Source organism: Neoarius graeffei, chromosome 17, assembly GCF_027579695.1.
Source record: "Neoarius graeffei isolate fNeoGra1 chromosome 17, fNeoGra1.pri, whole genome shotgun sequence".
NCBI classification, from domain to species: Eukaryota; Metazoa; Chordata; class Actinopteri; order Siluriformes; family Ariidae; genus Neoarius; species Neoarius graeffei.
Window position 1 is genome coordinate 38,431,521 of NC_083585.1, and position 14,449 is coordinate 38,445,969.

A 14,449-nucleotide genomic window follows, 5' to 3' on the forward strand; every position below is an offset into this window, starting at 1 on the left:
CTGTAGCCGCTTTATCCTGTTCTACAGGGTCACAGGCAAGCTGGAGCCTATCCCAGCTGACTACGGGCGAAAGGTGGGGTACACCCTGGACAAGTCGCCAGGTCATCACAGGGCTGACACATAGACGCAGACAACCATTCACACTCACATTCACACCTACGGTCAATTTAGAGTCACCAGTTAACCTAACCTGCATGTCTTTGGACTGTGGGGGAAACCGGAGCACCCGGAGGAAACCCACGCGGACACGGGGAGAACATGCAAACTCCGCACAGAAAGGCCCTCACCGGCCATGGGGCTCTAACCCAGACCTCCTTGTTGTGAGGCGACAGCGCTAACCACTATACCACCGTGCCGCCCAACTGTTGGATATTTAACAGTTATTCCATGAAATTGAGTCGTACATGCCGACGAAGCACGTAGCAGCAAGTTGGCTATAAGCCGTGCACGATGAGATTGAGTGGAATAACTTTTATTCAATTTACATTCACTGGATTTTAAGAAACAGAGCATTTTTATTTTTTGCAAATTCAATAAATAAAAACTTTATACAAAACGTCCGATAAAATCCTTTCCAATTAGAATGTAAACAAACCGGCGAAATGACAGTAGCAGTTTGTAAAGAATGCTATAATAATAATTCTTGAAAGATAAAAAAAGATACGTTCTTACCATCAAATACTTTTATTCCTTTTTTTGTTAATTTTTGGGGTTTTGTTTTTGAGTACTTTTTATTTCGTCCTCGGCTGGTTCAGCAACGTGCTCCGCCATTTTGTTTTTCTCTACTCACGGTATATGAGCTGATAGCCTAGTAGTAGAGTAGCCAATCAGAGCGTGCGATTGCTCATATCCAGTGCATATGGATAGAATAATAAATGTTTTGTTTATCTTAGGACTCCTATGTACAGTATACTCATACTGAACATTCTGTATCCTTTTAATATGTTTCGTAATGTTTTGCTTCTCTGTATGACTGTATGCCATAATGATTTATAATCCCACTATCTGGTGTGTCACTCAGAAGCAGAAGGAATTACTGTTGTGTCTGGTTCTTCACGAGGCTTGTTTTTCATGTTGTCTCAGGGAGATTTTTCTTCTCCACTGCCACCTCAGGCTTGCTCATTAGCAAACGAGATTTCTGGCTGTGATCAAATTGAATTGAATTGAATTGAAAGTATACTCAAACAGAATTACTTTTTATTGTATTGCTGCAGTGTTGAAAAGATTCATTACACTCAATGTGGCATTTCATTACTTCCACCAAATTTGTTGGAGTAGATTATGTTTTCGCCTCCGTTTGTTTGTTTGTGTTTGTCTATTCCCAACGTAACTCAAAAAGTAGTGAACAGATTTTGATGAAATTTTGAGGAAAGGTAAGCCATGGGCCAAGGAACAATTGATTAGATTTTGATGCAAATCCAGATATGTGGCTTGACTGAGGTATGCACTCTACTGAGTGTCCTTCTAGTTTATAGCTTGTGGATATAAGCAATTATAAAATACATTAATGGCATTTAGCAGATGCTCTTATCCAGAGTGACATACAACATACCCAGAGCAGCAGTTAGGTGACTTGCTCAAGGGCACTTCAGCCATTCCTGCTGGTCCAGGAAATCAAACCAGCAACCTTTTGTTTCAAATGCTGCTTCTCTAACCATTAGGCCATAACTTCCCCAAAATAGATGCATTATTTTACCACTGAAAGAAAGAGAAGCATGACTGCATATATTCTTAGTTGTTCCAAAATAATAGCTTCAGGATCTCATCTCATCTCATTATCTCTAGCCGCTTTATCCTTCTACAGGGTCGCAGGCAAGCTGGAGCCTATCCCAGCTGACTACGGGCGAAAGGCGGGGTACACCCTGGACAAGTCGCCAGGTCATCACAGGGCTGACACATAGACACAGACAACCATTCACACTCACATTCACACCTACGGTCAATTTAGAGTCACCAGTTAACCTAACCTGCATGTCTTTGGACTGTGGGGGAAACCGGAGCACCCGGAGGAAACCCACGCGGACACGGGGAGAACATGCAAACTCCACACAGAAAGGCCCTCGCCGGACCCGGGGTTCGAACCCAGGACCTTCTTGCTGTGAGGCGACAGCGCTAACCACTACACCACCGTGCCGCCCAGCTTCAGGATTAAAAAAAAAATATATATATATATATATATATGTCATGAATGCGAATTGTTGTATGAGACTTCTTACTAAAAAAAAAGTTATATCATGGTCTGAACCACTATAAAACAACTTTTTGACCTTTTATTATTATTTTTTTACATTGACTTACTGAGCTGTTTTTCGTATCCAAAATTATAATTGAGACTGGATACATTTGCATCTTGCCAAAGAAACCAACAGCGATAGCTTCATGATACTGATTTTTGAACTAAAACTTTTCCAATCTCGAGCCCAATTCCTTAACTGCTGAGCCAGTACTATTGTAAGAACAAGTCATTAAATAATATTGATAAAGGCATGTTAAGATATTCCATTTACTGCACCAGCAGTCTAGTGCATTTTTATAAATCAAGTATAAGACAGGGTTTTTAATTTTTATTGTACAAACTTGGTTCCTGCTTCAATTCTGACCTTTGTTTACTGTCTGTGCTGCATTTGACTTGCTTTCCCCCTGTCTGTGTGGATTTCCTCCAAGTTCTCCAGTTTCCTCCCATCTCCTGAAAACATGCCAATAGGTAGACTGACTAAGATAAATTGGTCCTAGCTGTGCAAATGTGTGTACATAGTTCCTTACATCTTTCGGTTCCGGCTGTAAAACGCGGACTGAGATGGAGGATTAACCAACCCACATTGTGCACAATAATACGGCAGGCTACACTGAAGTTCAGATGTGTATCTGATGCCTGGTAACAATCACAAGCACAAAAACCTTTGACAGAACAGATGTTATATAACAGAGAGAAAGAGAGAGAGAGGAATACAAAAACCCTCAGATTCCTCAGGCATGAGTGAGGAGTGAGACTGCAAAACAAAGCTTCGGTTTATTGTGAGGTGAAGCAATGAGAACTTTCAACTCATAAGTGATGAATATGGTTATTAAATGGGTCTGAAATATGAGTACACTTGTTGGATACTGGAGTGCTATACAGAAATGTATCCAAAAGCTATTACACTCACTTCAGGAATGAAAAGAGTAAAAAAGCAAAGACAAAAAACAAAAAAACCTGCCCGTTTTTTGGAAATGAGTTGAAAGTCTGCAGTCATATATATATATATATATATATATATATATATATATATACACACACACTACCGTTCAAAAGTTTGGGGTCACCCAGACAATTTTGTGTTTTCCATGAAAAGTCACACTTTTATTTCCCACCATAAGTTGTAAAATGAATAGAAAATATAGTCAAGACATTTTTCTGGCCATTTTGAGCATTTAATCGACCCCACAAATGTGATGCTCCAGAAACTCAATCTGCTCAAAGGAAGGTCAGTTTTATAGCTTCTCTAAAGAGCTCAACTGTTTTCAGCTGTGCTAACATGATTGTACAAGGGTTTTCTAATCATCCATTAGCCTTCTGAGGCAATGAGCAAACACATTGTACCATTAGAACACTGCAGTGAGAGTTGCTGGAAATGGGCCTCTATACACCTATGGAGATATTGCACCAAAAACCAGACATTTGCAGCTAGAATAGTCATTTACCACATTAGCAATGTATAGAGTGGATTTCTGATTAGTTTAAAGTGATCTTCATTGAAAGGAACAGTGCTTTTCTTTCAAAAATAAGGACATTTCAAAGTGACCCCAAACTTTTGAACGGATATATATATATATATATATATATAGGGGCGGCACGGTGGTGTAGTGGTTAGCGCTGTCGCCTCACAGCAAGAAGGTCCTGGGTTCGAGCCCCGGGGCCGGCGAGGGCCTTTCCGTGTGGAGTTTGCATGTTCTCCCCGTGTCCGCGTGGGTTTCCTCCGGGTGCTCCGGTTTCCCCCACAGTCCAAAGACATGCAGGTTAGGTTAACTGGTGACTCTAAATTGACCGTAGGTGTGAGTGTGAATGGTTGTCTGTGTCTATGTGTCAGCCCTGTGATGACCTGGCGACTTGTCCAGGGTGTACCCCGCCTTTCGCCCGTAGTTGGCTGGGATAGGCTCCAGCTTGCCTGCGACCCTGTAGAAGGATAAAGCGGCTAGAGATAATGTGATGTGATGTGTGTGATGTGATGTGATGTTTGACATAAATCTACCAGCTCTGGTTGGCATAGTTTCATGATGAAATAGCTCAGTGATCTAAAACAGTAATCCAAGTGAAGCTGGGTTTTTTTTCTTCCCCCTGAGACCAAACTAGCTAAAAAGTAGTCTTAAGTATAAAGAACGCAAAAGCAATTTGCACCTGGATGAAAACAAAAAAGTATTTGCTCCCAATTTAGTCCTACCCTGTAGCTTCATCACACAATACCAGTCATGGAGTGGAATTACACAAGAACACTTAACATAATTTTAGTGAGCTTGCTAAAAGCTTAGTACTGTCTTTAATTGAACAGTGTCGTTTTTAACCTAATGTTAGCTAACCGCAAAGAGACCCTTGCTGAAGAGAACTGGGACAGTTAGCTGGCTTTAGTTGGTAATCAGCCCCAGCTGCTCAAGCTGCTGTGGTTTGATGGTTTCAGAAGCTGGACCAGGTTGGGCAATTTGCTAAACCAGCTAAAGCCTGCAAATCTTATATTGGTCTGTATTGTTTTTTTGTTTGTTTAAAGTAGAGAACTGGCTAATAGGTTCAGTTATATAATAGTTATGTTATATTACATAGCTTGTGTAATGCAACTCTAATGTTAGCTAGCTTATTCGTGCTTGGTTTTAATTACCTAAGTGAAGCTAAGTGAATTAGCTTTAATTAGCTAAGTGAAGGACCTACTGCCGTATAGGTAATGTTAGTTAATCTAGCTATAAGATAACATTAACACAGTACTCAGGTAGGTAATTAATTCGCTAATACTGCTGTAAGAATATGTTTTTGTATCTAACAATGCAAATAGTTGTATTGTGTGACCAGTGCTGAGTTTACCCTGGTGCAAATAGGCACTACAAATCTGTATATAATTTTTATACACAGTACTGTGCAAAAGTCTTAGGCACCCTATTTTTTTAATACAAACTTTGTTATAGATTTCAGTTTTATGACTTCTACATTATCAAGTCGGTACAAAAACATTTTAGAGTCCAAAACGTTCGTTTTCCAGCACAAAATGAAATGTTACAGAAAAAAAATGTTTGTATCTGAGCAGCATATTACATAAGAGAGCACTTTTCAGATTAAAAAAGAAAACATAATGAAGGCTGCTGGGTTTCAGTGCAAAATTAAGAAGCAAGTGTGACAGTCAAAGTGTCCGGAAGAACTGTGGCTGCTTCTGCAAGATGCTCAGTAAGACCTACAGCTCATTTCCACATAAACCTGCACTCATTGTACCCGAGAAAGAGTCGTCTCACACCAAATATTGACTCTGTTTCATTTATTACAGCTTACTGCTGTTTATAGTATTATTTTAATGTTGAAACATTTCATTTCATTGCCTTTTCAAGTCATTTTTGGTCCACAGCATTTCTTTACATGTGCCTAAGACTTTTGCGCAGTACTGTAGATAAATCTTTTGGACTGGAAAAAAACATCAGTAGCACAGTCAAGCATCTACAGTCCAAGCAGACCTCCGAGAGCTGACTAATATAGAGACCTGAAGCTCTAATCCCACATACTGTGCTATTTATATACACAGTTCTCCTCTAACAGCTGGCTGGATTGCAAGTGTTGAATGGAAAATGTTCTCCAATGTATGCAAATGTTTTCTGTTTATTTACACTGCAAAGATGACATCCTTACTGATTACTGTTAAATATGTTGCGAATAAAGGTGTCCTGATTAGTGAGCCAAAAGTGTTCTGCTGTTTGGTGTAATTTAAGCAGCCCACAATATTTTACGTTCCTCTGCATTTAAATGATTACTTTAGCAACAACAATTAAGCAAGAGATCTGCCTCCACATTATCATTAACATTCCTGTGTAACGTATCCTTTTTGTACCAGAGAGAGCAAGACAATCGAAGACATTTTGCAGAAAGGGCACAGCTCTGTGCTTGATTGCTTCTACAGGTCATTGATTGAGAATTTCAGCCACAAACTTGTTACCTTGCAAATGCTCCAACAGTTCCCTCTGGGCAAAGAAAACTTGAACTTGATCCAGCCACCATGACATCTAACAGTACGGCGAGGATTAACAGAAAACCTCTCCTGACCCTTCACTTTATGAGGTGAACCAGTATGTATGTATGTATGTATGTATGTATGAAACCACTACTTATTTACTAGGGGAGGATAAGTGCAGAAAATATATGCATAAGTGAATGTATGGGGTATTGATTCAAAATCCAACTCAGTTGGTTTTGGAATCAGTTTGTTCTGGGTTTCAATGGATGACTCAGTTTTGATTTATAAAGAAAGTTAAACTGCACAGAAGCTCAACTGTTTCATGCAGGTCATGAACTTTGAGAAGATTTAAATCAAATGTACTCCTGGACATTCATGCAATTATCCAGTCAGCCAATCAGGTGGCAGCAGCACGATGTATAAAATCATGGAGATACAAGTCAAGAGCTTACAGATACAGTGGTCATTTGTTCAGATAATTGCATGAATGATCAGGGATGTTCTTATTAAAGTGGCCAGTGGGTATGTTTATTTTTGTGGAAAAGTATTTATTTTCCTTTATACTTTGCCAAAATACAAAGGACAGATACTTGAACACATCCCTAGATGGTACACTGTTTTGGGACATTTGTCATTTCGTAGTCACATAAAAAGCATCATGGAGAATATGTAGTTTATTTATGAAATATGATATTAAAATGCAAAAGGTACGTGCCAAAGCAATGCATCCTAGCAGATAAAGAATACCCCAAATGTCAATGCCATCGTTTGTAGAGAATACATTTCCGACACAAATGTACTGTAGTACTGTATTAAATCGACTCTTATATACACTCTAAGTGGTCTGAAATAAATTTTTTTCTACACTTAAAATACGTACCTGTACATGTAAAACTCAAGTCACCCAATATTCTGTTGATGAAAAGGTTTAATTTACAACATATAATGGGTAATACAATACATGTTTTGTACATTATCACAAAATGTGTTGATATGAAGCATATACTGTATATCACAATCCACGTATATAGTGTATACTGTTTCCTTAGTATACATTATCATAAAATTATAGACATTAATCTTTCGATAATGCTTATTTAACACTGCATGGTGAATAAGACAATTATTGCATTTTGTAGCGTAATGTGAAAATGGATAAGTAAATATAAACAATTCATAGTAATGTGTGTTGATCTTAATAGACTCTACAAGCACTGGTACACTAAAACGAAGAAGAAGAAGAAGAGAAGAAGAAGCGCACTCTCAGGATTAAGAGAAGACATTAAGGATAATTTGTCCTTTGGATTTCCTGACAATCATCCTCTAGACGTGTTTGATATGAGAGAACACCGGTCGCTGTGTGTGATCAGTCTATTTTATATCACGAGATACTTCCATGTGAGCATTCAGCCTATGACAGGATCTGGCAGCTGGAAAAGGAGAAATGGAGAAAGTGTTCATGCCTGAGGTGAAAGAGTGTTTCTGCTCTTTACAGTCCACGCTGAGGCATTCGTCCTTGGCTGCTCTGTGCTTAAAGCTGAAGCTGAAGCTGTCTGAATCTCTCCTAATATGGGTACTGCTTCTGTTTCTTGCCAGCGAAGCAAGCCAACCAAGTGCAGATCAGCATAGCTGTAGCTGCGCCCGCTCCGGTGCAGTAATACGCCCAGCCGATCTCACACGAGCCTGCATGCACACACACACACGCATAAACAAAGAGTTAGGGAAAAAAAAATCACCATTGGGTCCATTTCTTTTAACAAACTAATATCATAATGGCACTTCAGCATCACACAACCTTCAGGAATGTTCATTCAATGCTCACGTTCATTTTTGGAAATAAGATGACAAAACGTCTTTTTAAAACCTAGTTTATGCTTTATCATTTCTTAACTTTTGGATCTGGAGAGTATTCCTACGAGATTCCAACCACACACATTCGCATTTCTGGAGAGCCAAAAAAGCTGTATGCATTTGACCACCACATTTTTGTGGTGTTGCTCTTTTTCATCTGTTTTATGCATCAAAAATTGTAATTGTGCATTGGGCTTTTAATCACCCTAAAGATGCTCACCAGTCCTCAACTGTATGCAATATGGCATAATGAATTTGATGTCAAATGTGGCTTGGAGAAACAGATTTAAACTTGCATAATGCAGCTAAAATGCGTTTCTGGCCACCAAAAGTGCTTAAAGCAATGATCATATTTAAACCAGATCTTAGATGAATTTACACCTGGATTTTTATCCAGATAATCCTGATCCAAACATAATCCAAAAATCAAGAGGCAGGTTTTGTTTATTGGCTGCAATAAATGTAACTAAATAAATCCTGTAAAAAAAATCAGATTATAAATAACAGACAACTGTCAGATCATTCCATCCAGCTATTATCTATGCCACTTATGCATCAGGGTCACGGTGGACGCTGGACCCAATCCCAGCTGACTTTGTGCAAGAGATGGGGTACACCCTGGGCAGGTCGCCAATCTATCACAGGGCTAACACAGAGATGAACAACTATTCACATTCACATATATGGGCAATTTAGAGTAGCCAACTAACATAATCCACATGGCTTTGGAAGGAAACCGGAGAACCCAGAGGCAACCCATACAGGCACGAGGAGAACATGCAAACTCCATACAGAAAGGCAGAAAGGTCCCAGTCGGCTGCGAGGTTCAAACCCAGAACCTTGTTGCTGTGAGGTGACAGTGCTAACCACTGCACCACCATGCAGCAAATACTATCCAGTTATACAGTGAGAGTAAAAAGTATTTGATCCCTTGCTGATTTTGTTGGTTTGCCCACTAATAAAGACATGATCATTCTATACTTTTAATGGTAAATGTATTCTAACATGGAGAGACAGAATATCAAAACGAAAATCCAGAAAATAACTTTAAAGAATATATATTAATTGATTTGTATTTCATTGAGGGAAATAAGTATTTGATCCCCTAGTATGCATTAGGAGTTCTGGCTTTCACAGACCAGTTAGACACTCCCAATCAACTTGTTACCTGAATTGAAGACACCTGTTCTAACTAATCACCTGTATGAAAGACACCTGTTCACAGAATCAGACAATCAGACAGATTCCAAACTCTCCAACATGGGTAAGACCAAAGAACTCTCTCAGGACCTCAGAGACAGGATTGTTGACCTGCACAAATCTGGAATGGGCTACAAAAACATTAGCAAGATGCTGGGTATTAAAGTAACAACCATTGGTGCAATTGTGAGAAAATTTAAGAAGTATAACATGACCATCAATAGACCTCGGTCTGGTGCTCCACAGAAGATTTCACCTCATGGGGTGGCAATGATCATGAGAACTGTGAGAAATCGGCCTGAAACCACACAGCGGGAGTTAGTGAATGACCTCAAGGCAGCTGGGACCACAGTCACCAGGAAAACAATTGGCAACACTTTGCGCCGCAATGGATTAAAATCCTGCAGTGCCCGAAAGGTACCCCTGCTTAAGAAGGCACATGTGGAGGCCCGCCTAAAGTATGCCAATGATCACCTCAAAGATGTGCAAAGTGATTGGGAGAAGGTTCTGTGGTCAGACGAGACCAAAATTGAACTATTTGGCCTAAACTCTACTCGTCATGTGTGGAGGAAGAAAAATGCTGCCTATGACCCCAGGAACACTGTGCCCACCGTCAAGCATGGAGGTGGAAGCATTATGTTTTGGGGGTGTTTCTCTGCCAAGGGCGCAGGGCTACTTCACCGCATCAGTGGGAAGATGGATGGAGCCATGTACTGTGCAGTCCTGAGGGACAACCTCCTCCCCTCTGCCAGGAAGTTGAAAATGGGCCGTGGTTGGGTCTTCCAACATGACAACGACCCGAAGCATACAGCAAAGGCAACAAAGGAGTGGCTCAAGAAGAACCACATTAAGGTCATGGAGTGGCCCAGCCAGTCTCCGGACCTCAATCCAATCGAAAATCTATGGAGGGAGCTGAAGGTCCGAGTTGCCAAGCGACAGCCCACCAACCTTAATGATTTAGAGAGGATCTGCAAAGAAGAGTGGGCCAAAATTCCCCCTGATATGTGTGCTAACCTTGTGGTTAACTACAACAAACGTCTGTCCGCTGTGCTTGCAAACAAAGGCTTTACCACCAAGTATTAAGTGCTTTTGGCTAGAGGGATCAAATACTTATTTCCCTCAATGAAATACAAATCAATTAAAATATATTCTTTAAAGTTATTTTCTGGATTTTCGTTTTGATATTCTGTCTCTCCATGTTAGAATACATCTACCATTAAAAGTATAGAATGATCATGTCTTTATTAGTGGGCAAACCAACAAAATCAGCAAGGGATCAAATACTTTTTACTCTCACTGTATATAGGAATTACAACCCCTCCAATCCCACACCCTCAAATACCACTTGCTTCATTCCAAAATGGTAAATCTGATGTAAACATAACTATAATTTGCAATTATTTCCAGTTACTCATCTTAAACAGGGTGGTCAGAATTTTCAATTTTCATTCATTATTGCAGACATTAAAGGTAGACTGCCTTTCAGGTTTTTCAAGTGTAGGTCATAAAAAGAATTTTCCCTGACACGCAAATATTTTTGTTTAGTGGACCGAAAGCTACTGAATTCGAATCACAGACTTCCAATTTTATTAGTTTTTTTAAAAATAGAACAATTAATGAATTTAAGGCCACGTGGCCCTCAATTCTCTGCTATTTTTTACTGCTTCACCATGACCCAATTCAAGATACTACGTTATGCATCATGTGGTGGGCTTTCCCCATTCGTGCAAGGCATTGTGGGATGCACATTTGAAACAGGAGAGAAAAATAGAGGATGTGAGTGTGCGAATGAAACGTGAAAGACAGACTACAATAACAGAAAGTGAGAAGAAATGTGTTATTTACCAGCTGGGAGGTCCGTATCGTGAAATACCGTGACCGAGGTCTTGAAAGTACTGACTGAGGCCCTCTGGGCCGAGGTCAGTATTCAAGGCCGAGGTCACGGTATTTCACCATACAGACTGAGCTTAAGCTGGTAAATAATATACTTATTTTTTTCTTTAACAAATTCTAACAGAAAACGAGAGCGCCCGAAAGGGAAAACCGAGCCGAGCCGCCATTTTGAATCCTCATTCATGGCTGTAATGCAAATTGCTTTCTCCTCGGTATACAAGTGCACTTCCATGGCAGGAAAAAAACTACATTTTGCTGCCTATGTAGTCCCCTATTTATACAAAATTGAGTCATTCAGGATTCAGCCATGTTTTTGCTCGGTGTTAGCAAGTTACAGGTTTTTAGCTTTCTCCTGAAATGTTTTCTTTTATTTCTTCTTCCTCAGGGTAGTAAAACTCGCTTTCGCTGTGAACACTGTCGTTATCGCTATCCATGATGTAAAATTAATGCTATTCTCCTGAAAATAAATGTTAACAAAAATTGCTACTATGTTTGTTGTTGTTGTGAATGAGCGAATCGCCAGAGGTCCGTAACTGGGGTCCGTACCGTAGGCTACGGACCCGCTCACCAGCCAATCAGAGCACAGGATTTGATGGAAACCGCACCGTGAAAAAAAAAAAAGACGTTATGTTGCAAAGGAAAGGAAACGCAGGACCAAACTAATAAATATCGGCGGTCAGCGAGCACCTCGGTGTGATCACCGTGATCAACGGTGTTCGTTTAGCAACAGAATGATGGAACTGTCAGTGCACGGTCAAAGGTAAACCTGTACATGCGCATACAGATTTCCTCTGTCTGCTTGACTGTGTGAAGTGAGCATTTTCAGGCACATTATTTGCTCGGGAATTCCTTCAAATTAAATAACTTCCCAGCCACAGAATGGCCTGATATTTTGTGAGATATTACAGAAATAAACATATATCACAATGACCAAATTTCAGAGGGAACTAAATTTCACTGATTTTATGAAATCGAAAGGCCGTCTAGCTTTAAACATATTCAGACATCATGCTGGAATTTTTGTGACGACCCCCCCCCCCCCCCCCACCCCAGCTCTGGGCCCCAAGAATTAGCTACGGCCCTGATCTTAAAGCATATTATTCACAAGCAATGAAAATGTTACGTCGTTACAAGAGTGAGGAGTGTGAATTTCATCCCATAAATGATTTTTTGGGACTTTGTACACTGTAATATACACAAATAATGTACATATGAATTTCCAGTCAGGCTTAGTGTACGTCTCCTCTTATTGATTTTACTGGAGCAAACAACAAAAGGCCATTTACATTCTTAAACTTTCGCTCCCTGGTGTGAAATAGAGCCAGTCAGGCATCCGACAGAGGAACTAAACCCCAGTGAAACTCACTTAAAGAACCCCACTGAAGGAGGATGTATATCTATGAAATTTATTTGCTGTCTTCTCTTGTCTTTCAGAACACATAGTTCAGCAAAGACTTTTGCTGTCCTTGTCACAAATGTTTAAATTCTGTGACTGGCGTAAGAGATTGTGTTGAGTGATTACAAAAGCTCTCGAGCATTCCCATTTCTCCAGTAAATTTTCAGAAAATCCCTTGATAACACACTATGTCTGCTGAACTCCACCTACACACTTTTTGCTGAAAGCAGTGTTTAAAATATTGTAATATATTCTATGCTGACAAACAGCATAATAAACCAGGCAATGGCCTTTAACAACCTCTATTTCCACAGATATTACTTTCCATGCTGATCTCTTACAGAGAAGGTGTAACTGAATACAAAATAGACGGGGGGGAAAAAACATGAAAAACAATCTCTTTAAGACAGGAGTTGAGCTTTTTAGCCAGCTGTGCATAATTTGATGGGGAATACAATAACATTTTCCTCTTGTCTCATGATAAATAATAATAACAACAACAGTAGAAAACATGCAGTATCTCACAGGAGAAGTGGACATTCACTTTCTTTTCAACACAGAGAGAAAAATCAGCGAGCATACCATCTGCGTAGGTTCTTTTGGAGCACTTTGGATGGAGCTCTTGTGATTTCAGTTCATGAGAGTGTTATTCTGATGTGCAAGTATGACGTTTTTTGGTTTTCCTTTGAGTAACTATGGCTATTTTATGCGAGGCGAACTTTTAGAAACTAAGCACTTTAATTAAAAATGGTCAGACTTGGTGGTTTGTTCTGTGCTGCTGTACATTTGTCACGGCGTGCTTTAATGTGAAGAACGGCGCCTGTGCTTTGGTATCAGATGCAACGTTTTCCCCTGAGACAAGTTTATATTTATGAGGGTGTTAACAATGAATTAAATAAAAAGAAAACTACAGAGTAATATCTATTTTCTCCTTATCTACTTCTGTGAGCTTTCTGTTTGACAGTTACACCTGCAATCATTGATCTATTATCATACTAGTGAGGTTTTATTTATATATATATATATATTTGGGGCGGCACGGTGGTGTAGTGGTTAGCGCTGTCGCCTCACAGCAAGAAGGTCTGGGTTCGAGCCCCATGGCCGGCGAGGGCCTTTCTGTGTGGAGTTTGCATGTTCTCCCCGTGTCCGCGTGGGTTTCCTCCGGGTGCTCCGGTTTCCCCCACAGTCCAAAGACATGCAGGTTAGGTTAACTGGTGACTCTAAATTGACCGTAGGTGTGAATGTGAGTGTGAATGGTTGTCTGTGTCTATGTGTCAGCCCTGTGATGACCTGGCGACTTGTCCAGGGTGTACCCCACCTTTCGCCCGTAGTCAGCTGGGATAGGCTCCAGCTTGCCTGCGACCCTGTAGAACAGGATAAAGTGGCTAGAGATAATGAGATGAGATATATATATTTACAGTGAGAGTAAAAAGTATTTGATCCCTTGCTGATTTTGTTGGTTTGCCCACTAATAAAGACATGATCATTCTATACTTTTAATGGTAGATGTATTCTAACATGGAGAGACAGAATATCAAAACGAAAATCCAGAAAATAACTTTAAAGAATATATTTTAATTGATTTTTATTTCATTGAGGGAAATAAGTATTTGATCCCTCTAGCCAAAAGCACTTAATACTTGGTGGCAAAGTCTTTGTTTGCAAGCACAGCGGACAGACGTTTGTTGTAGTTAACCACAAGGTTAGCACACATATCAGGGGGAATTTTGGCCCACTCTTCTTTGCAGATCCTCTCTAAATCATTAAGGTTAGTGGGCTGTCGCTTGGCAACTCGGACCTTCAGCTCCCTCCATAGATTTTCGATTGGATTGAGGTCCGGAGACTGGCTGGGCCACTCCATGACCTTAATGTGGTTCTTCTTGAGCCACTCCTTTGTTGCCTTTGCTGTATGCTTCGGGTCGTTGTCATG

General features: G+C 40.1%; 1 protein-coding gene across 1 annotated transcript in view; it reads right to left on the bottom strand.

Annotated features, from left to right (window-relative positions):
- Positions 1-6,835: 6,835 nt before the first annotated feature.
- LOC132864715 (LHFPL tetraspan subfamily member 6 protein) overlaps positions 6,836-14,449 on the bottom strand; it is a 128,886-nt gene continuing 121,272 nt past the window's right edge. The window contains exon 4 of the mRNA XM_060898131.1: positions 6,836-7,862. Within this exon, the coding sequence (XP_060754114.1) occupies positions 7,744-7,862 (119 nt within the window). The 3' untranslated portion in view covers positions 6,836-7,743. The remainder of the gene's footprint in view (positions 7,863-14,449) is intronic.